Raw genomic sequence first — 24,732 nt, forward strand, 5'->3', positions numbered from 1 at the left:
GCACACTCATCTCCTGGCTGAGTGACTACAGCTGGGATCTGTATAAGAGGGTAGATTGCGACTGAAGGAGAACTTCCACTTCCTTCACAGCCTTAAAGGTTCTTGCTGTGTGTGGTTCACTGTGGCAGAAGCTTGCTATGGAGGGATGGTGTAAAAAGCTAGCAGGCAATTTGACTGCTCCTCTCTCATTTGTTCAGGGAGCTGCACTACAAGGAAGCTATTGATGGGGATTATTTTTGGCTCACTGCCATTCTATTTGGGTTTAGTGTAAGGAGAGACGTAAGTTTTTCTGGTGTCAAAAATAAGGGCTGCTTAGAAAGAAGGTCCTACTGAATAATTTTGGGGGTTTAAGTTCTCTCCTAACCCTCTGGAGTTTTTTAAAACTTGAATTTGTACAGGTATTAATTTCTATATTATTTTCCTATGACTTCTAATTACTACATTCTAATGGCAGGCTCTTATTACTTTATAGTTCTGGAATTTAATCTTACTGGGATCAAGATTAAACAGGAGGAGGGTTGGTATATCTTTAGCCTATAGGACAGAGAATCTGTTTTCTTGTCCTTTCATTCTATCTTCTACAGGTTGCCCGCATTCCTTGGCTTTTGGCTGTTCAATCTCCACCCCTCCCATCTTCAAGGCTGACAATATAGCCTTTTCTACAACCTCTCTTTTTGCTCTCTTTCCTTCTGATCAATTTTTCTATGGCCTCCTCTCCTTTTATTTCTGGTTAATCTTTCTTTACACAAGCCTCTATTTAAGTTTTAGGTCAATTTTCTGTTTGTTATTTTTCCTATATATTGATTAGTCTTAGTGCAGAGCCCTGTTGCATTTAGCATTACTTAGAACCTTTCTTATTTTTCTCTAAATTGCAAAGCAGACTTGTATTGATGGGTTCATGGGGAAATCCAAGTTTTGCTTATTAGTCTTCAGATAGAAATATCCTTCCGTTTCCCAACCTGTCTTTTTGAAAGTTATTTGTGTATACATTCAAATGGAACTCAGTAAATTGAGAGGATAGGTAGATTTGGGAGAGATGAGGGAGAATGATAAAAGGTATGACAGTGATCAAGATAAATTGTATTTATAAAACTGATACATTGAATTAAAACCCCTTTGTTTAACTTAAGGATAAAAAATTGAAAATAAAAAACTAAATTTCATTGTCTCTCTCTCTATATATATATTTTGCCAGTCCTGTGCGTTGAACTCAGGGCCTGAGCACTGTCCTTGGCTTCTTTTTGCTCAAAGCTAGCACTCTGCCACTTGAGCCACAGTGCCACTTCTGGCCGTTTTCTACATATGTGGTGCTGGGGAATTGAACCTAGGGCTTCATGTATACGAGGCAAGCACTCTTGCCACTAGGCCATATCCCCAGCCCTCCATATTTTCCTAAAGAGAGGAACCTAATGTTTTACTATCAAATCTTATCCTGAAAAACTTCCTACTTTACAGCTTGTTATAATCAATTGTATAAAGGAAGTGTTAAAGATGACCAAACCCTTACCATTGTTGTTCTTGTTTCCTATGATTAATTTTGGGGAAATCTACATACTTACTACTGTTAGTATGTTAGGGGGAAAATGTTGGATATATAGTCAAAACATTAACTCTGTTGTTTTTTTTTTCCTAGTCCTGAGGCTTGCGCTCGGGGCCTGAGCACTGTCCCTGAGCTTCTTTTGGCTCAAGGCTAGCCTTCTACCACTTTAGCCACAACACCACTTCCAGCTTTTTCTGTTTATGTGGTTCTGAGGAATCAAACCCGGGGATTCATGCATGCTAGGCAAGCACTCTACCACTAAGCTACATTTCTAACCTCCAAATGTTAACTCTTAAAAAGACTAAAAGGTTTTCTATACTTAGCTAAAAAATTGGAGAAGCAAGTCCACATCATTTCCTAGTATCTGAAGAAATGTCTGGATTTACACTCTATTTGGTTACAAAAGCAGACAAGTACATTCTGAAAAAAAGTTAATATATATTCAAAACTATCCAGGTAATCACATCATTAAAATGTATTACCTCTCAGGATTTTAGTACACATGTGCTTATATATATTTTCAAAGGTTGGGCTGCTCTTTGTTGGTTGGTTTTTGATATAAAAGTTTGTGTTGTAAGGAGGCTGGTCTTGGACTTGGGATCCACCTAAGAAGCCTTTCTAAATTCTAAAATCACAGGTTCAAAATTCCACACCCAGCAACTTAGGACTATTCCTCTCGTTTGAAAATAAACTATTTTTCTAGTTTAGTCTTTTTTTTTTTTTGCCCATCTTGAGGCTTGAACTTAGGGCCTGGGCTCTGTCCCTGTTCCTCTTTGTGTTCAAGGCTAGCACTCTACCACTTGAGCCACAGCACCACTTCCAGCTTTTTCTGAGTAGTTTGTTGGAGGTAAGAGTCACGGGGATTTTTCTGCTCAGGCTGATTTTGAACTTTGATCCTCAGATCTCAGCTTCCTGAGTAGCTAGGATTACAGGCGTGAGTCACCGGCACCTGCCTTAGTTTGTTTCTTTGAGTAATGTGTTTTTCCATATACATTGACATTTTTAATGGCTGCATTGTGTTTTGTCATAGGGATCCACAATGGTTTGTTTTTCAAATACTCTAGCAAATGATTTTTAAACAGTTTTTATTATCATAAATTAATTTTGCAAAGGGGCTGCATTGTGATATTTACAGCTCACATGTAAGGTGCATTGATCAAATTCAGCCCACCTATATTCCTCTTCCTTATCTACTCTCTTGTCTTCTTCCTTCTTTTGAGCAATTATTTGGTGGGTTTCACTGTGCTACTTTCATGCACGTTCATAATGTAGTTCTACAATACACCTACCACCACTGTATCACCCACTCGTGTCCCCTTCTTCCACCTGCTTTTGACAATCATAGCTTATCATTACTATGAGTTGAGGTTATTCTTGAAAATTCTTGAAACTTTCTGTAAATATTAATAAGCCTCTAGAAAAAAGAATTCATGGGTCAAGAGTCCTGTTTTAGTTCCTTCTAGCAAATCTCTAAGAATCAAGTTGAAGCAAACACTCTTTGGGCCCACTCCTACCCCACGGTCAATGTTAGTTGGAGAAGTGGGTTAGTTTGCCTTTTCCAAAAGTTAATTTCACCAAATGGAGTTATTGCTACATTTCTTCCTCTCCCTAGCCAAGCATTTAATAATGATGTAATTTATTATTATTATTTTAATTTCAGGTTACCTTGCACCTCGAAACCTTCCTAGTACTGGATTCTTCCCATTCTTGCAAACCCTGCTCTGTGACACAGACTCCAAATGCAAAGACACGCCTTACAGGCCACTGGATCTGCTTCGAAGGAAAGGGGTTGATGAGGCACTATTTAAAGACAGGTAGGAGACACTTCTTAAGTGTACTGGGTTTTTCTGAGAGATAAAGTGTACTTTCCTTATGACCACCACCCACTATAACTATCCTGTAAATAGTTACAACTTCAATCTCTATGTCTACAAGTGTGATGGTATAAATAGGGAGGAACAAGGTGAGTACAAGTTGCAATCACAAAGATTATGTGAGATAATCCTTTGTTTGAATTTGTCAATTTTTGCTTTTTAAAACAAGTGACCAAGGTACTTCCTTTGTACCACCTCACAATGTTGGTGACCCATTACCTCTAGACTCAGCTCCAAGGATGATGTCAATATCAGAGCTACCATTGCAAGGAAGACTGAGGTGTTTATATGACTCTATTTCCCCCTTCTAGTACAGTAAAAATAATCCAGAGAAAACAGGAAAATTGAAGGGTCTCAAAATTCAAGGTAATAAAATTGAAAATATGGATAATTAGCCAATAACCATTTACTAGGGTTAATGTGTGTTCTGTTTTATGGTGTGAGAAGCAGCTGAAGAATGAAGATAGAGAATTCAGATCATTTGAAACCTGATCATTTACAACCCCAGTATTTCTTCCTGGAATTTTAAATGTAAAGTCACTCCCAGGAGCCAATGTGTCCATAGAACTGAGAAGAATATTGTAATTTTGAGACAACTGTGAGATAACTCTGTTACAGAGTTTTATTTTAAAGCATCTCTCAAAAAAATTGTGGTCATGTATAACCAGAAACATTCAGTTTCCACATCTGAATATTAAATTCCTTGGCCTATGGCACAACCTCTGCTATAATGTCATTTAGGATGACCAAATAGTATGGGTGATATTTTAAGGGATCACCTACAACCTGTTTAGCATAAAATATAAACATGTGAAGACTTGTTTTAGGAAACATCTTGGGATACATAATTGTTGGGTTGCTAATCACACAGGTTTAGTTGTGTTGATAAGTTAATTAGATTTGGTACTGAGAACAACTCTGATGTTCATTTATTCATTTATTAACTTACTCAAGAAATAAAGACTCTGATACTTGTAAGTACCAGGCACCATCCCACATACTGTGATCTAAAAGTGAAAAACATAAAGTTTCTCCTCTTCTATTACTTGCATTCTAATGCAAGGTAGGAAGCAGGAAAATGAATAATCGAATAATTAGCATAATAGCATGATCATAAGCATACTAGTGAGAAAATAAAGTAGGTTAAGAAGTAGAAGTTGAAAGATAGGGATTTAATAGAGTGGCAAGGGAAGGTCTCTGACCAACAAGGATGAGTAGAAACTCGCAGTGAATATCTGGAAAAGAATGTCACAGGTAGAGAATGAAGATGGGCAAACCCTAAACATTTAGAGCAGAAAGTCAGCTACTATGACTGGAACACAATGAGCGTTGATGAAAGTGCCTGGGCTTTGTTGAAAAGGAATATAGGAGGTAGAGCCTACAGAATCAATCATTAAGAAAAAGGAAAGGATTTGCATTTTGAGAAACTATTAGGAAGTTTTAAGCAAGCCATGACATGACATATCATTACTAGATGTTAGCATTTGCTTACATGCAGTAAGTACTACTGTATGTTTCTGTAAGGAGACCAAAGCTACCATCAGAGCCTCTGTCCACAGTCTGCAAAGGTGAGAGAAAGGGAAGAAAAAGCATTGCCTGGTGATCCAGACCTGTTGATCTAAGTGTCCTTACATGAGTGCCAGATTAGACATGGTTTATGCCAGTGCTCTAGGAGGAGAAGAAAAGTATTAAATCAATAATAGCTAGTGTAAAGGAAGGTCTAGACGATACCTAAGTAATACATTCTCCCTCCTTGCTGCAGAGAGAGACAGGCAGAGAGAGAGACACACACACACACACACACACATAGACAGAGAGAGACAGAGAGTGAGCAAGAAAGCAAGAGAGCTTTCAGCAGTGGCAACAAGGAAAACTTCATGAGGGATGTTTACCTGAAATGGACATTTTGTGAACCAAGCATTCAAAGAGATAAAGGATTAATTTACAAGTTGGATTAAGTTACACTTTCTTCTTTATATCTTCCTTCTACTGTTGCCCCTCTGCCATAAAAGACTTCACTAGAAGGTAATAGTTAACATTTCTGAGAAATATGTAAATATATTCACCTGAATGGTGTATTTTTTCTATAAAATGATATATAGTGAATAAAGCAAGGTGATAGATAGCCATGCATGCTTTTCTCAATTTGTCTAGCTCAGGGTGCATATTGCTGTATATTCAATATTTTTCTGGCTGGGAATATGGCCTAGTGGTAGCGTGCTCACCTCAATATTTTTCTGAACTTACTAAGTAATTGGAGCTTGAGTTAGAAAATTATGTACAATACTAAAATCACATTAATGATATCCCCCATCATGCTCTTAAGTTTTATGTTTTATGTAACTGTGCAAAGAAACTGGCACGTGATTACTGGGCAAACGATGCCACTGACTTGCTTCCCTTTGGTGAAGGAAGATTCAACTAAGCCTTACTGAGAAAGAAAACAGTCTTCCTTTTCTGTTTTGCCAGTGAGGAAACAAAAAACCACCTTTGGTCTCATCAAAAGAGCCCTCCATGTTTCCTTTAATAGGATGCTTTTCTGAAAGAAATGCTCATCCAGCAGTTACTACTTGCTGGCCAGGTGCCAAGTGTTTTGATGTGAGTTTGTTTTTGCTACCAACCTTCTGTTATTAAATTCATACTTCACTAGGCATTACTTTCAGGATAAGGGACTTAAAAAAATCCAACATGGAACTCAGAATCAACTTTAACTAGCTGCCTGAAAAAAAAATAACTTTTCTAGTTTTCTTGCTCTTCTGCTCAATCGGTGGCCTGACATCACAAAACTTTGCCTCATCTTCCTTCCCTGGTAAGGCTTCTCAGAATATATCAGACAGTGGGAGCCTCTGGCTGTGCCATTGCTCACACAGTTGGCAAATAACACAGATCATCCACTGGAGCTCACAGGGTCATTATCTAGAGGAGTGATTCTGCCTGCCTGCAGGTCCCTGGGGTAGGAGGACTGCCTTTGTGGATTTGTTTCCTATACCAGCTGGCAATTATTCATGACCCACAGTTACCAAATTCATACCTCTTCTGTCACTGGATTCCTACCATAGAACTATAAATAAAAGTTCATCCAGGGGCTGGGGATATGGCCTAGTGGCAAGAGTGCCTGCCTCATATACATGAGGCCCTGGGTTCGATTCCCCAGCACCACATATACAGAAAATGGCCAGAGGGGGCGCTGTGGCTCAAGTGGCAGAGTGCTAGCCTTGAGCAAAATAAGAAGCCAGGGACAGTGCTCAGGCCCTGAGTCCAAGCCCCAGGACTGGCCAAAAAAAAAAAAAAAAAAGTTCATCCAATTTTGTTCATGAATCATTTTAAAGTGCCGAAGGTATTTTATTAATATTGAAAAGTTATAGGTTACTTTAGAAATGGACATACAGCTAATATTGGAAATACAAACCAAGTGGATGTGCAGTCACTTCATTTGAATGTAAGCTTGTCTTGTTTTAAATGAGACTAGCATTAGTGCAAAAAAGAGAAAGGTTGAAATTCATTTAATCCAAGAACCACTTGGGAGACTGTTTTAACTTCCATGCAGGCCAAATTATCCAATCATTTAGCAAGAATACATCAAACATGTACAATGTGCATACATGGAGACTATTGCTTGGTAAGCTGTTCTACTGAAATGAGGAAGGCACATTCCATACCCTATGGAAATTCACAGTCTAATGGGAGAGAGAGAGAGAGAGAGAGAGAGAGAGAGAGAGAGAGAGAGAGAGAGAAACAGAGAGACAGAGAGAGACAGAGAGATAGAGAGAGAGACAGAGAGGAGAGAGAATTAAATCACTGCATAAAATGGTAGGTGAAATGAGTATTTGTTGAGTTCCCATTGTACTCAAAACATTGGACACAAATGGTGGATCATTACACAGGCTCCTTAAGGCATTGTCTGTGCCTGAGTAGTGTGGATCTTACCATCATGTGTAATATTGGAGCAGAAGTAGGACTGGGAGAAGAGATGTTGGGAAAGGTCTCCCAGAGGTCTTTGAGGATATTGTCAGGAGATGAACACGTAGATCAGTGCATGTTCAGCACAGCAGAAGAAAAAGGAGAAACAGGTAAAGGAGAAAGAGGAGGCAGAGGAGAAACGAGAAAAGGAAAAAAAATTAATAGGAGTATGGTCATTAAGAACAGATATGATGTGACTACCAGATTAGGCAAAGATGTATCTATGTTATGCCATAACGAAGAATCCCAGGACTTAGTGATAGAGGAAAAATGGAAAGAGGCATCTACACAGTTAGCATAGAGAAATTGGCAGGGAGCTTTGCTTCTGTCCTAAAGAAATGACAGATTTTCTTGCAGTGTTGCCAGCTTGAAGCTGCCTGTTTCATGGCTGGTAGAATGTCATCTGTCACAGTCAGGCTACCTCCTTCTCCAGGCCCCACATGCTTCTGATATACATCTACTCTCAAAACATCTCCCTACCTACCCATACAGTGCCTTTAAAAGTTTGTAGAAATGTACTTAATCTAGTTACATATTACAAATGCAAAATGCTTCATAAGAATGTAGAAGGATAAGCTATTTATAAATTTTGATTGTAACTAGGATTTCTTAGAAGAGAGATAGGTTTTGAAAATGAGAAAGCAGGGTTTATGTCTGAATCACGATGACCCTTGGAGATGGAAGGTCAAGATGAAATGCAAGGAGATAATTAGAACAATTAAAGTTGTTCTGCTGATGACTTCTGCTTGGGAATAGGCAGAGAGATGACTGCATCCGATCACCAGGCGTGCCTTCCTGACCCGAGCCCTGCCCTCAGTCCCAGTGTGTAGTTAAAAGTCAATGCTGAATGTCATGTGGGGCTGAGAACAGAGGTGGCCCAGAACATTCCCTTCTTTCCATTTTCTTTACTTCTTCTTTCCAGATGCAACTACATATAATTATAATGCCAAGGAAAAGAGGGAAAAATGTGTAAATTTAACTAAACCATAGCGACAAAAAGCAAATGTCAGAATTTTCTTTCCAGGATTTGCCGTATGTTTCTTTCCTCATAGGAGCTCTTTTTATAGAAATTTGCCACACTGCACACAGATACATCAATACAGGTAGTCTTTCCCCCTCACAGGAAATACTGATGCCCAGAATAAGGGCACATATTCTATCATTACCATAACACATATAAATGTGACATCTCCCAGATGTCAGTGTTAGTAGACATCTGAGAAGTCACATCTATTTTGGGTTTAGCTTTCCTTGGAGCATAGTAAAATTCTGAAATATAAAATGCTTCCCTTATTGTATTCCTCCCCTCCCCCAATGGAGTTCCATGATTGCCACTGAGGCAGAACTTATGTCTCCACCATTTTAGAAGAGGGGTCCTTAGCAAACTCCACCTTACTGTGCATTCAGCTCACTCCAAAAAAAGCTGTGGAATCTAAACCTGAAAGATACACATACTTACAGACACACATGAAAATGTTACATACACACATATATATTTAATTTTATTATATATAATGATTTTACTATAAATATAATGATTTTTTAAACTGTGAGACTGGGAAGATGAGGGAGAGAAACAAGAGGGAAAAGAATGCTGGAGAGAGAATAATAGCAAAGTACACCATGTACATATATGAAGATTGCAAAAGAAATCTCATTGGAAGCTATTAAACAATAAGGGGAGATGGAATGGAGAAACAGAGAGCAATAGAGGGATTATTCTTATTATAATATAATATATAGAGAAGTATACTTACTATAACATACACACACACACACACACACACACACACACACACACACACACACACACCAATCAGGACAATATAAGGGGCTCTGTTCAGTGACAGATACCAGGCTCTAAGTTGGGGAAGATGAATTGAGAATGTAAATGAGGATGAATATGTTTGATGCACTTTGAAATGGCATATTTGAAAACAGAACATTGAAACATTTGAACCCATTCTAAGGGGCCAAGAAGATGAGGGAGAGTGGTAAATTGGGTGAGATTGATCTAATATGTTGTATTCTTGAATGTAAATTCACAATGAAAACTTCTTGTATAACACATGTATGCTAATAAAATACCTTAATAAAAACTTGGTTACCTGATACTACTCACAACTTGGGAATATGATGAATAAAGTTTGTTTTGGCTCACTTACAGGGTTGAATATTCTGGAATCAGATGGGCCTACAGGTCAAATCAGGGAGCATTTATTTGACTTAATGTACTTCCCTGCCACATGTAGTATGAGTCAGATTTGATTTGCCATCTCAGAACTATTTGGAACCCTTAATTAGGATTTCTAAGTCTTCTGAACTGCTTATTGGAATGAAAGAATAGGATGTGTTATCATTGAATAATTATACGTAGACATTTCATTTTAGTGCAGGGGTTTTCAAAATTAACACTACTGGTACTCTCTTGTTATGCGGGTTATAGATTGTCTGCCAGCATTCCTGGCTTGCATCTGCTAGATGCCAGTGGTCCCCTCCTGTACTTCTAAAACCAAATATGTTTCAAGAGCTCATCAAATATCTCCTGATGGAAATAAGCAAAATTATCCTCAGAGCAGAACCTTTGGTTCAGTAAAAGGGTGAAGGGAAAATACTAAGGTTAGACAGAGGCTTGAATGAAGACTATCATTCTAAGAATTTTACTCTACAGAAAATACAGTGTTATGTCTGATTTAGGGACCATTGTCATGTGTTCTAATCGTCCAGTGTTCATATCCTCATTTAGGTATTACCCTTAATGTTTTATAGTCAGTCTCTGGCTTTCTCATTTGATTTTCCCATTGAACAAGTGTTGGTGAGTTGGTGACTGAATTATGCAGGTAGAGTGGAAGAGTATATGTCTGTGTCTGCCATGTCAACCCTGGGCATTCTCTTTTCCAAGGATATTTTCCATGTCTGGTTAAGGATATTTTAAGAAAGATGCTTCTTCAGCTATGTGTTGCTCTAAGTGACATTGCTTATTATCAAGTACTCAGTGATTGTCAAGTGCTCAACCTCTGACCATCTGTCAGGACATGGCACTGTAGACTCAAGAATCTTTCAGGATAAAAAGGAGAAGATTGTTACTACAACTAGAAAAGTGCTTTCATAAAAATGCAATGAAATTCAATAAACCTATAAAGTGAAGATGTGGTTGATATTTGCACATTCCAAGTCTGCAAAATTACGGGAGGTATCACTTGGTATCTGTAAACTATCATCTTTAGTAAGGACTTTGGCAAAATGCTGATTTCCAGTCAAGACAGGACCCACACAGAACCTTGGTTTATACATGTCATGCTACATGCAGAACAACACTGCAATGTGCTCATGAAGAAGAGAATGGCTGAGATTGGGTAGGAGGAAATTGAGCTGAACCTCTAGAAGGCATTTTCGAACTCCCAAGATCTTTAGCCCACCATGTCTTTCCTTTGGCCAGATATCAGATCGTATAGTTTAGTACTGTGCTGGATGGTGAGAAAAGATTTCATTAGAAAGTGTCCACTCTAAAGATGTCACAGCTTAGAACAGAGAACTTGTGAGAGTAGTTACCTATGGAAGTACACAAATGTGTACTTGGGTTAAATAACAGAAAGATGGCTTGTTCCTCACTCATCATTCTGAGTATACATACAGTGCTTTGTCGGCATGATCACATTCATTAGAAACGTCAGAGAATGCCATCATAAACTCAATAGGACTAGCTTCCATTTTGGCTTCTTTTAGTAACTCTAAAAGGACAGACAATAGAATTAATGATCTTAGTCTGTGGGAATTCATTGGTATTTCACTTTAGAGTGTTAATTCACAACTCTTTATACATATGCTCTCTGTTATCTATTTACTGGTGGGTTTTATTTTATTTAAAACAAAAGTTTTTATACCCAATAGGAGTGGAGGCCTACTATTGCATCACAACTTCTAAATGCATAAGAAAATTGGGGATGTTTTTAGGAAAAAGGAAAAGCAAAGCACAGATGATATCTCAGCCTTCATTTCCACTAAAAGGATGTGGACTGCTTGTCACTATGAGGTCCACCTACAAGGGATCCTCTATGGCTCCTTGTCTTGATCACAGGTTTCACTGCTAAGCCAGCGCCTGTCCTATTGAGATGTTTAATAAATATCCATTAGAAGAGGCTGATGGGTGAAGGTGAGAAGGGGGAAGAGTGTCTTCAGAGGTGCACATGCAGCCTTTTCCTCACCAACCAATAGCACACTTTTGTTTTGTCTTGTTTTCAATGGTCTCTTCTTCCTGTCTTACTTTTTCCTTCCCCATTCCCATTTATTATTCAGTCTTTCTTCTCCTGTTCCTTCATTGATATTTTGATCTTTGTCATTCTCCCTTTGTTTTCTTTTACTGTCCCCCAGAAAGTGAAATTTTTATGAAGGCAGGGTTTGTTTGCCTTTTCACTTTAGTTTCAAAATGTATTGACATTCAGTTGCCTTCCTTACTCTATCACTACCTGAACTGGGGGAAAAGTGTCAAGGAGAAAAAAAAGTAAGCCTGAGTCTCTCAAACTTTCTCAAACTTCCTTTACAGAGAAGGGAGAAGGTTCAGGTCAGTTCTTATTTTTATCTGAATGGTTTTCCCATCCAAAGAGTCAGCATAAGGAATGTAAAAAGATTTAGGGGAATACAGTCATGGTCATGAATAATTCAAAAGTACATTAAGAATGCAGGACTTTCAGAGCAACCAGTACATTTTAAGGAGAATATTGGAAAAACACTAGGGAATGGAAATGAATATTACTTCTTCCTATCATTTTTTAATACAAAAAGAACACATGAAGGGGAAAAAACCCAGTAAACATATTTTTTTTCCAATTACAAATCACAAAGATCTCATTTCTAAAGCAGAAGCTGCATTGAACCACAGTGGTAAGTAGAACTTCCTGTCATCTTTGTATATCTTAATTAAGGTTTTTATAAACAGAGGCACACAATCCACCAACTTTCTGGAATTCTAGTAATTATCCACATTCAGATATTCATACTGACTGAATTTGTGAAGTTACACACATTGATTTTATTCACTTGCCTTTTGGTGCATCCAATTTTCAAGAAAATATAATTTTCTCCATTTTAATAATAATCAACTTGATAAGAAATTATTCCTTAAATATGATGGCAATAGAGGTGGTTAGTACATTGTGTGAAGTAATATATTATAGAATAGTATAGTATATGGAAGTAATAATATAGTAATATAGAAGTTTTTTTAACATGATTTTAAAATATAGATGAATAATATATTGTGGGAAGTCATATAGTAAATACTTTCTCCCCAAATCTATTGTGATTATATTGCTAAGGGCATCTTGTTATCAAGAGGCTTTACACACATGGTGAATTGACCATCTGTTTTAATATTCTTCCTTTCTACTTGGTGCCACGCCACCTAAGATGTCACTAATCTCAGTTCCCAGGACATCTAGATGAGCTCAAGATATGTTGGCTCTTTTCCATCTTCCTTGAGTCTACCTTACAAGTACTATTTAACTGTGAAAATCATCAGAATGCCATGTACCATTTTAAGTGAGAAACTTGTTTCCCTTTAATGATTGACAAGAAATGACACCTTGGCTTCAGTCTCTTATGACACTCTTAATTCTCATCTCATTGAGGATCCATCACCATTTTGAAGAGAAATAATAAAAAGCAACTTTAGGACTACTTTTCAAGTAATTTATTTTCTATAAGATTAAAAAATAAAACAAATGAGGCCATAATTTCTGAATAAAAATTTACCAGGTAGGAGACTTTCTATATACCTATTGGCTTATGGTGAATAATTCCTTCAATATCCTACAGCGTAGATGAAAAATTTGCAAGTCCTCAGAGAGCTGTGGATTCTGCCACCTAATACATTACTTTAGCTAACTGAAATTAATGTGGGTGAAGTTATAGAGTTCTTGCCTTTTGCTTCTCCAGTAAAATTCAGAAAAAGTCATCCAAACCGGAGGACAGCAATTTATCACACCAGAGCACCCCAGTTCCTGAAAGAAGACACGCATCGCTGGGTAAGCTCTCTTTTATAAGGTTTAGAACAGGTTTGAGAACAGCCGGTGATGTCTAATCTTTCAAAGGTTTCTACTTTAGACTTTCAAATAAAGATGCAACACTTTAGATAGCCCTAAGAGGCCTAAAGATTCCTCAGAGTTGCCTGACTGGTGATCTAATTATGCAAAGCTCTGCAGGGTAACTAGAAATTGAATTCTTACTAAAATACTCTATAGGAGCAAAAGAATTCAAAATTGCACTCTATCACAGAATTGACTCAGGATTTTTTTAATTGTCTACAATTACATGATGCTGGGATGGTCAGAAAACACAGTAATAAAATTTATTGAAAATCTCTTTAAAAGTAAGCCAAATTTTCTATTTTATCGGTGAATAATACAAGGCCAAACAAAGTGCTGTGTCTGTAGTCACACAGAGTTATGGTTCTTAGATTGACTTCCCAGCTAGTACTTTCTGAGTTATACACTTCTTTCTCCCACCTAGTTCTCAATTTCAATCTTCAGTGTGGTTCTGTATTTAGATTCACATCTAGGCTAGTAGCCATCCAACTTTGGTGCACAAAACATCTTAGGTTTCTCCCCCCAAACACAAGTTTCCAAGCCTTACATCCAAGTGACACAGATGCAACTGGAGAAGAACCTCAAACTCTCAACAGGACAATTTATATCGATATGAAAAATGTTTATTAGGAGTCTGCTATCATACCTTGCAGCATTGTCAGGATTGAAAATAGACTACTGAATAACATATCTTTCTATGTTGGAAGGTGGTTGGTACTCTTGGGGGGGGTATCATCTTTAAAAATGTTGTGGAATACTTAAGATGCTAGGATATAGTAATATTTTAATACAAGTTGATAAACCACATTTCAACAAATTCTGATTTAATATAGTAAGAGCCCAGTAGGGAACAGTTTTGAGAAGTGAATACTTTGTTATGAATGATTTGTGGCTGAGTAGGTTACCGCACAGTAGTAGAACTACAGTCATAGTCTTACAGTTTAGTAAGCATTGTTTTTCTTGATAGCTACAGGTTATGCTTCTACCCCACCCCCCTCCTGATCTATCATGTCACAAATGTATTGTCATGGTCTACAAGGATCAGTGGGTATACATTCCACACTGTAAGCCTTAAAATATAGCCTAGGTCTTACTGAAGGTTGGGTACTCTTATCTTTGTGTACCACAATTCTTTATTATGAGGATGACAAATACTTGTGTATAAAATTGATAAGAAGAAATGTAATAGTTTAGTTGACAGCCACAGTGTAGTTCTGAATGTACACTTCTAACTACTGCTTCAAACTCAGAAAGCTCTTCCACATTATCAACAGTAGTAGATGAGGTCACTTGGGGAATCGCTTAATTAGAATATATGGTAGTATGAACTAATTGCTTCATCCATTTATTTGATCTGAAATATCATTCAGAAAACACTTTGGGGAAGGGAGAATTTATGATCCTAAGCAGATTTCAGCATCCCAATTGGATAATTAAAAAAGAAAGGCCATTATCACCAGATGTGCATTGGCAGATCCTTTGAACAGATGTTGCATATGATGGAGCTATGCATATAGCTGGTGGAGGAGATACCTCAAATTCTCTTGGCCTACACAGAAATGATCCAGTTTATTGGGCAATAATCTTGGTGATGAAGTCTAATGACACAAATGGGAGTGAAAACAAATGATATTAACTGGGGGGAGGAGGGGGTGAGAACAGGAACGGACCACAACTTATTTGGACACATTCTTGCTATAGGGTATATGAGGTTACAATGACTAGTTAATGGTTCTTCTATTATCCTGCCCATTTGGTGTATGTCTGCTTAGAATTCTGATACATTATTTCTTGTACTGCAGCCACAGTATTAACCAGTCCAAGTTCTGATTTGGGAAGCACGGCAACAGGAACTTTTAATGGCAGTGAAGTACTTGCACGGGTCCTTGGTTTGGAAAAGGTAACTTCATTTAATTTTGTAATGGACCAATAATGAAGAGGTTGAACAAATGCACTTCACGTTAACAGAGGGAAATCTCTCAAAAAGGAAGTGGTTTGGAGCACCTGTCCCTTTTAAGTCCTATCTCAGGCAGATTCTTTTCTAAGGGAATCGTCAATCACTGCTTAATTTGAAGACATTGTGAATTCCTTAAGTTCTTGGGCACTTATTTACTGCCCTGGTAAGTCCCTTAATTGAACTTGGTTTTCATTTAGCAAGAAATAAGGTGACATTATATGTGATCTTTCAACTTTCTGAAGCAGGGAGAGAGAGAGAAGTGAAGCTTTAATGCTCTTTAAACGTTCTACTTCATCCATATTAATAATGTCCTTGGACAAATTAAGGCTATGGAAAAATCTCTCCCCTTAGTAGGAAAAAAACTTTTTCCCTTGGCATATTTTAGAGAGCTTGCCTATGGATTTTTCTGTTTTCTGGAAATCACTCATTTTATGGTTTCCCAGATTGCAAGATGATAAACATAATTTTATAAGGGATGTATAGCAGCAACCTGTGAGGTGTGTGTGTGTGTGTGTGTGTGTGTGTGTGTGTGTGTGTGTGTATACAGGGATTTTAAGAAATTAAATGTGAACATATTTGAGCAGAACAGGTACCCTTCTGTTAACTATAACTTCTACTTCTCTTTGCTATTTCTTAACCAACCAAACTCATATATATATAAGCAACTTGGCCTCTATGGTAAATGTTGGAGTCCCAAATTACATGCTCTTCAGAAATGAAGAGATCATCTTTCATACTTTTTGTTTGAAATATTATTTGCTCTCTTCATTCAGTCTCTCTCTTTTCACTCTCTGTATCATGCTCATACACACAAATCATTTAACAAAACACATCCATATTACAGTCATTTCTTACATCTGATTCATGAAATATGTCTCTGACTTTTACTCATATTCCAGTAGCCATAACCACTACTGCTTCATATGTCATCATTGGTGACTTTTGAATTAACTGAGGTGTCGCAGTGAAGTGGGGTATATTTGAATAAAACGATACCAGGAAAAAGGCATCATATAGATTGTCATTGAGATAACTCTGCCAGTGCTGGCCACAATGTAGGACTTTTTTCATTCAATGTAATCTAGACTTCAAAAGTCTAAATTATATAATATTTAAGGTCGTTAATGCTCCATTGCCAACCTGAGAAGTTCACCAATGCACATAGTTAACTCCAGTTTAAAACCTCTCCCAATTAGGTTAGTGTGAAGACTGGGAGAACAACTCCATGTATTTCTTCCATCTCTTGCATATTTGTTCCTAGAAAACATTCATCCATTGGATCATATTCTTAAAAAAACCCACCACTTTATTGAAACTCCCAGGTACTGTTTTTTATATTGAATGTAATTTCTGGATTTTGTGAGGCAGTACAGAGCCATATATCCAGGGGAGATAAGTCTAAAGTGAACTTTATATGTTGTAGATAGGAGTTGGAGCAGGGAAAGGATATAAAAATTAGGATGACATATTGATGCCTGAGTCAGCAATCTTTCTGATTCCTTTTTTTCCCTTTACTGCTTTCTGCAACCTTTGCAAGAATGAGTAGAAAAATCACTTTGGAGTGAGTTTATGTGTAGTGTTAGAGGAGATATGGATGAATGACTAGAAGACCTAGAGCTTAGAATATATCCTAGATAAGCGGATCCTGTCTTACTCCGTTATATTTAGAAGCTGAGTTGATGGAACACAGAGTGTAGAGTTTGTGATAACAGAATAATAAGAATTAATATGAGAAGCTCCTTAATAGTTACAAATTAAGTTAATCATCTCTATAAATATTTAAACAAATAGATAATTGTCAATGTGAGTAAAATTTTAGCCATAAATAGTGGTTTATATTAGACTAATTTGCACTATGGACTCTATAGAGGGATTGCAATGATTCCATTATGAAAATGATTTCCAATTATGTCTAATAATACAATGATGATGAATTTATCAGTGCTAGATATTTGATATATTTTTCAGACAAATATTTTTCCTTTTTTTCCTACATGAGATTAGAATGAAACCATTCATCTCTTCACTTCTCTAAATAGGCATCTTGAGGCTACCTCTTTTGAAAATCTCTAAAAGATTCTGACCAACCTCCCGGAGTAGGGGAGTGAGGAGGAGGGGAATATAGAATTAAGATACCTGAGTTTCTGCTATTCAAGGCTCAGGAAATAAGAATAGGAATGTTTCCCCTTCCTTCTGTTTTACTAATTATTTTATTTTTATTAACTTTAAGTGAATGTTCAAAGGGGATATCATTTAGCATGCCAGCTTATGAGTAAAATGTATCTTGACAGCTATCATTCCTTACAAATAGGCCTTTGATGCATAAGATTATTTGTTAGAAAATCCTTGATGGATTAAGCTCTTTCTATTAGAGATAAGAAATGGGTTCAGATACACAGTCAAATGGAAATCATTCAAATCCTCACAATGCTGAGAATTTGTCACGTTCACATATGAATATATCGTTTTTCCTTTACAACTTCCCACTGGTAAACTCAGAGTATTTTATTTTAATAGTTGCTCTAATAATACACAACTTTCAGGTGACTGTTGTAAAGACAGATCAGTTCTCTTAAAGAATCAAATATTTTAATATCTGTATTTACTAACATTACCTTTTCTTACATTTTTTTAGCTCTTAAAGCAAAATTCAACTTCAGAAGACATACGGAGAAAAATGTGTGAGGCATATCCAGGATACATCACAAATTATTCCTTCTCTTGGCTCAGTCTAGGAAAAAATGTTTTTAACAAATTCTGCCTTTCCAACATGACCCTTTTAGAATCTTCTCTGCAGGAATTAAAGGAGCAATTCTCTCAGGTTAGTGAAAGATCTTTTAAAATGACCAAGATCTCATATGCAAGTGGAAGAGTAAACTCTTTCCTTCCTTGAATTTGGGAAGTGACACAACATGAATCAATGATCAAGTCTGTAGCCCACATGGGCTGGGAAATATAGACTGGAATTTTTTTCTCACCTTTAGCATATAATTCTCACATTGACATTTACACACAATCTGTAATGCTTTGTAATGTTCATTTGTCATCTAAATGGGCAAGATTTGAAGTGATCTGATGTTGAAATAGAAATATTGCAATATTGCTCATGTAGACACACCTTCATAAATGAAATATGTCTTGGCTCCATGGTGGATAAGATTGACTGTTTTCCCTGAGTTCTGTAAATGAGATTATTCAGGATAAAATGCAAGTTGAATAATTGAACTAACAGAGCCATACAACTGTCAGAAGTTAGAATAATGGGTAAGGTCATTTTATTTTTCTCACTGACCAAAATGGCAAAAGTAAGGTGCCATTAATCTACATTTAACAAAACCCACTTATAATAAAGCTATTTTTTAATTTTCAGAATTCTTTTGAAATTTTACAAACAAAATAAGTGAGGCATACTTTCCTTTTGATTATCTAAGCTTTATGTAAATAATTATTTAAAATTTAAAAATTACTGGGTGCCAGTGGATCATATGTATAATCCTAGATACTTGGGATGTTGAGAGCTGAGGAACACGATTCAAAGCCAGCTTAAGCAAGAAAGTTTGTGACTCTTTCTACAATTAACCAGCATAAAGCTTGAAGTGGAGTTGTGAGCTGGAGTTCTGGTAAAGCACTAGCTTTGAGCAAGAAAAACTTGGGGACAGTTTCCAGGTCCTGAGTTTAAGTCCCCGAACTGGCATATACACAACACACACAAAAAATTTAGAAATTGCCATTTAGTCATATGAGTTTTCTTTTTTTTTTTTTTTAGTTTTTATTATACAACTGATGTACAGAGAGGTTATAGTTTCATACGTTAGGCATTGGATACATTTCTTGTACTGTTTGTTACCTTGTCCCTCATACCCCCCTCCCCCCTCCCCTGTCCCCCCCTGAGGTGTTCAGTTCACTTACACCAAACAGTTTTGCAAGTATTGCTTTTGTTGTTGTTTCTCGTATTTTACCCTTTGTCTCTCAATTTTGGTATTCCCTTTGAATTTCCTAATACTAATACCAGTACACACTGTTTCCCATACACTCAGATAAGATTACAGAGATAGTGTAGATACAATCACAAGAAGGTGATACACGAACATCATCAATAGTAGAAACTACAGATACATCATGTGAGTTTTCTAAAAGAACCAGTTTAGAGACACTACAGTAATAAACTCATTCTGATACAAAGCATGGAAAAATGCTTTCTTAAACTAAGTCACATAGAGTAAATTATGTTACAAAAATTCATTGTTTCAAATCATTATTGACCTGAAAGATGCTGAGTTAAGACACATTGGAGCTGGAGGGGCTGTGGGGAAAGAGGAACCCTTCTCCATTGTTGGTGGGAGTGCAAATTAGTACAACCACTTTGGAGAACAGTATGGAGGTTTCTCAAAAAGCTCAATATAGTCCTACCCTATGACCCAGCCATACCACTCCTAGGCATCTATCCTAAACAACAAAACCCAAGATATCAAAAGGACATTTGTACTTCCATGTTTATCGCAGCACAATTCACAATAGCCAAAATTTGGAAACAACCCAGATGCCCCTCCACAGATGAATGGATCCAAAAAATATGGTACTTATATACAATGGAATACTACATAGCGATTAGGAATGGTGAAATATTGTTATTCACAGGGAAATGGTCAGAACTCGAACAAATAATGTTGAGTGAGACAAGCCTAGAACACAGAAAACAAAGGGGCATGATCTCCCTGATATATGACTGTTAACAAAGGGAGATGGAGAGACAGTAGAGACCAAGTCTGTGAACACTGTATATGTGCTTGATACATTGTATATTGCATATGGGTCTACCTGACCTAGACAAGGGATGGAAAAACAGGTTGTAAGATATCACAAGAAATGTACACACTGCCCTACTATGTAACTGCACCCTCTTTGCACAACACCTTGTAAAAAAAATTTTATGTTCAATTAATAATAAAAAAATTTTAAAAAAGACACATTGGAGGTAACAAACAGTACAAGAAATGTATCCAATGCCCAACGTATGAAACTGTAACCTCTCTGTACATCAGTTTGATAATAAAAATTTGAGAAAAAAAAAGACACATTGGAAGCACAAGACGTTTTAGCATGAGTGAGCTTATGAAGAGACTTGCTTTAAATGGGAACACAATGAAGCACATGCTCTATGTCTGAAGGTACCAGCAATGTCCCAAGGACCAGTGGAATAGAATTAAAGATGCAGAAATGAACCCACAGACCTATGGCTACCTAATCTTTGATAAGGGAGTAAAAAAAAAAAAACCAGGAGAGAAGAAAGACAACCTCTTCAACAAATGATGCTGGCAGAATTGACTATACACATGTAGAAAGCTGATGTTAGATCCTAACATATCACCCTGCACCAGAATCATTTCCAAATGGATCGAAGACATCAATATAAAATCAGAAACCTTGAAAATATTACAGGAAGGAATTGGGGAAACACTAGGGCTCCTTGACACAGATCAAAACTTTCTCAATAAAGACCCAGAAACACAACAACTCAAAGAAAGTCTGGATGAATGGGATTGCATTAAACTGCAGAGCTTCTGTATGGCAAAGGACATAGCTAGCAAGATAAATAGAAAGCCCACAGATTGAGAGAAAACCTTGTAGCTATATAACAGACAGAACCTCGTATCTTAAATATACTTAGAGCTCAAAAAAATAACATCCCCTAAGAAACAAATTCTCAAAGAAACATCCACCTCATTAATAAGTGGGCTAAAGATGTTGAGACGTCTCTGAAGAGGAAATAAGAATGGCCAATAGACACATAAAGAAATGTTCAACAACTCTGGTCATTAAAAAATACAAATCAAAACAACATCGAGATTCCACCTCAACCCAGTTAGAACAGCCATTATCAAAGAATCGAATAATAACATGCTGGTGGGAATGTGATTGCATGTCTTAAAGCCTCACTTCAGTCATTTTGGTTTTGTTTTTAAGCTATCAAGTGACCCCAAGAATCAGAAGCGAGTGTTTCAGGAACTTGTTAAGGTGCTGTCCTTCTTCTCACAAGTGCAGGAGCAGAGAGCTGTGTGGCAGCTGCTCTCTAGTTTTCCAACTGTGTTTCAGAATGACACATCACTAAGCAATGTATTTGATGTTCTCCGAAAAGCCAACAGGTAAGAAAATTTAATCTTAAGTATACATCACATGTTGTTATTCACAAAAAGGTCTTTCTGAAAAAAAAGATAATTCTGGTGAGGCTGTCAGGGAGGCAATTTAAGCACGGAGCTAAAGATTCTTCTGCCTCTTATTATAGATATTAGTGATACAGGTGAATGTATTGGTTAAACGTCAAGTATTTCATAGGTGGGTTTGAACTTCGGTTTCCCAACTCCAAAACCAAGTTTGCCTGTTAAATATGTCACTGGATGCATAGTATCATCCTAGTTGAAATGGCTAAAGTACCAGAAGAGATTATTCTTACGTTGGGATGCTTCCTTGAGCTTTAATCTGTTCAAAAACGTCATCATACACCCTCTGCCAGTACATTTATCTTACACAATTCTCACAACAGTGTTTTCAGAGGAGATAACAAAGCCTCATTTTAAAGAGGGAGGAAAATATCAAAGAAATCAGTTGACTTTCCCAAAGTTGGACAACTGCCATGCAGCAAAGCCAGGACTTGAACTTGCAAAATCCACATTCTATCTTGTGTTCTTTGCATAATAACAGACCACTGTTGATGTGCTGAAGGACTAAAATATTAGTCAATGGAAGAAGGTCAAAATAGACCTCATGCATTATTTTGGTAGTACAAATTAACATAGGAAAGGCAATGCAGTTGGGCTATTTTAATTCTCTGAAGACTTTAAATAAAGTTATTTCATATTTTTGGCATTATGTAGTAATGTATTCCAGTAATGATGACAAATGCAAACGGTCTGCATAGGTAATGTAAGCAGCTTACAATAAATGGATTCAAATTACTATGAAGCCAATGGTATTAGGCTTTTTAAATTTTTTGTTGTCATCAGAATATGAACATGAGATCCACTCTACTAACATGTTTCAATTGCACAATCTATATTTGTTAACTATAGGTGCAGTTTTGTACAGACTATATCTAGCGCTTATTCATCTTGTTTAACAGAATCTTTCAGTGCATTTATTACTAACTCATTTCCTGTTCCCCCAAGCCAGTGAAAGGCACAAGGGTACTCTCTGATTTTCTAAAGTTGGCAATGTTTTCACATCTTCTTCCCTATCACCTCCAAGCCCCATCAGAATCTGTAAGACCTCAAATAAGTGAAATCATGCTGTACCTGCTCTCTGTGACTACTTTATTATCATTCCACTTAGAATAATGCTTTTAAGCTTTGTCCATGTTGTTCCCATACTGAAGAATTTTCTTCTTTAAAAAGTCTGGGTCACAATGCCCAACGTACGAAACTTTAACCTCTCTGTACATCAGTTTGAAAATAAAAATTTAAAAAAAATTTTTTAAAGTCTGGATCATATTCCTCTTCCTCACTCATATGCCAATGGCCATTTACTTATATTCTTTCTCATCTTTGCAATGAGAAAGTGTTGCAATGAGCATATTTCTTTGTGATTCTGATTTTGGTTCTTTTGGATAAATGTCTGGGAGAGGGATGGTAGAGGAACCTCCATCCAAACTGTTTTCCATAGAGGAGGCATTAGAATGAATTCCAATCATGTGGAAGGGCTCTGATCTCTCCACATCCTTGCCAGGTTTATTGTCCTCTGTTTATTTAACAATAACTCTCCTGCCAAATATGTTGTATCTCATCTTGATTTGTATTCTCCTGTTGATTAGTGACACTAAACGTTTTGTTTTTGTTCAGAGCTGGAGGTGTTCTGTAAGTGGTAGAGTATCTGTCTAGCTCTGAGTTCAAACCCCAGTATGAACAAAAAACCAACAAACAACAACAAAATTTATGTTTTATATATAGCTCTTGGTCATTTTTTGGTCTTTTTTGGAAATGTCCATTCAAATGTCTATCCCTTTTGAAGTTAGGTTATTAATCTTTTAAATATTGAGAACTAAAAGTTATTTATATATTTATGGAGATTTATTTTTGGCCAAAAATATTGATTGTAAATATTTTCTCCATATTGTACACTGTCTTTTCAAAGGAGCAGTATTTTATTTAATTTTAAGTTAATATTTTATATTAATTAAATATAGAAATGATAAAAGTTTGGATTGCTACATTGAATAATTATAACACTACAAGTAATCTCATTTGTTTCCTTCTACATCCATGCCCTGTGTTTCACCCAAATGAGGAAAAGGATATTGTGAGATACAAGTCATGAAAAGTAGGTTTTGAAACATTTCTTTACTCAGAAGGCAACATGTTTGGTTGGAGCAAAAAGCATATCTCTTGCAGTGGTCCAAAGGATTGCTAAAGAAAACGATTAGCTAATTTGTATTACATTACCTCCACAATAATAAATTATTAACAAAAGCTTGTGTGTTCTGCTTACTACTCAAGTTAATTAAAACACTGACCTGACCTTGATTGTTGGTATAAATCACAGTATTTGTGATGTTCTGCATCTGTGTGCCATAGCAACATTTCTTTAAAAATTATACTAATGACCACTGTAGAATCAAAATTAAAAAATGAGGTAGCTAATTGGCCTACGAAAATATAGAACGAACTCTGGCAACAGTGAGTTTGCTGATTGTCTATTACCAGTGTGAACTTCTCACCACACAAATCATAGGAACTCAATGCCAGTTAGTTTGAATAGTAATATCTAGCTACCTTGGAGTAATGCATCACTTACAGTCTTAAAGCATGATCCATTTTGTTCAAAATCAATTTGCTTTATTATTTGTTTAACCAAAGGTAGATGTTTGCAAAAACTATGTTTAACTATATTCATGAAACCAGATACTTTATTGGGCCTGGTTTTTAATGAAAATATTTTCCAATATTTATTTATTTTTCTATTTAACTGAAAATAAAGAAGGTATCTTATCATTGCAAGTTACTTTTCCTAACAAATTCTTTCTTTCTTCCTTTCCTCCCTTCCTCCCTCCCTCCCTCCCTCCCTCCCTCCCTCCCTCCCTCCCTCCCTCCCTCCCTCTCTCTTCCTTCTCTCCCTCCTACTCTTTCTTTCTTTCCCCAATACAAGGGCTTAGAACTTCCCAATAATTTTATATACATATATATTTATTTTATTGTTATTGTAAAGATGATGTATAGAGGGGTTACGGTTACATAAGTCAAGTAATGATTACATTTCTTTTTGAACAATGTCACCCCCTTCCCTTGTTCTCTCCCAGCTTGCCTCTTCTGTCCTCACCCCTAAGTTTTA

At 36.7% G+C, this 24,732-nt stretch overlaps 1 protein-coding gene across 1 annotated transcript in view; it reads left to right on the forward strand.

Moving 5' to 3' along the window:
• Positions 1-24,732, forward strand: part of Abca12 (ATP binding cassette subfamily A member 12) — a 168,087-nt gene that overhangs the window by 50,577 nt on the left and 92,778 nt on the right. Inside the window, exons 3-7 of the mRNA XM_048344174.1 lie at positions 3,201-3,354; positions 13,309-13,397; positions 15,260-15,357; positions 18,050-18,235; positions 21,379-21,557. Of these exons, the coding sequence (XP_048200131.1) occupies positions 3,201-3,354; positions 13,309-13,397; positions 15,260-15,357; positions 18,050-18,235; positions 21,379-21,557 (706 nt within the window). The remainder of the gene's footprint in view (positions 1-3,200; positions 3,355-13,308; positions 13,398-15,259; positions 15,358-18,049; positions 18,236-21,378; positions 21,558-24,732) is intronic.

Source organism: Perognathus longimembris, chromosome 4 (genome assembly GCF_023159225.1).
Source record: "Perognathus longimembris pacificus isolate PPM17 chromosome 4, ASM2315922v1, whole genome shotgun sequence".
Lineage (NCBI taxonomy): Eukaryota > Metazoa > Chordata > Mammalia > Rodentia > Heteromyidae > Perognathus > Perognathus longimembris.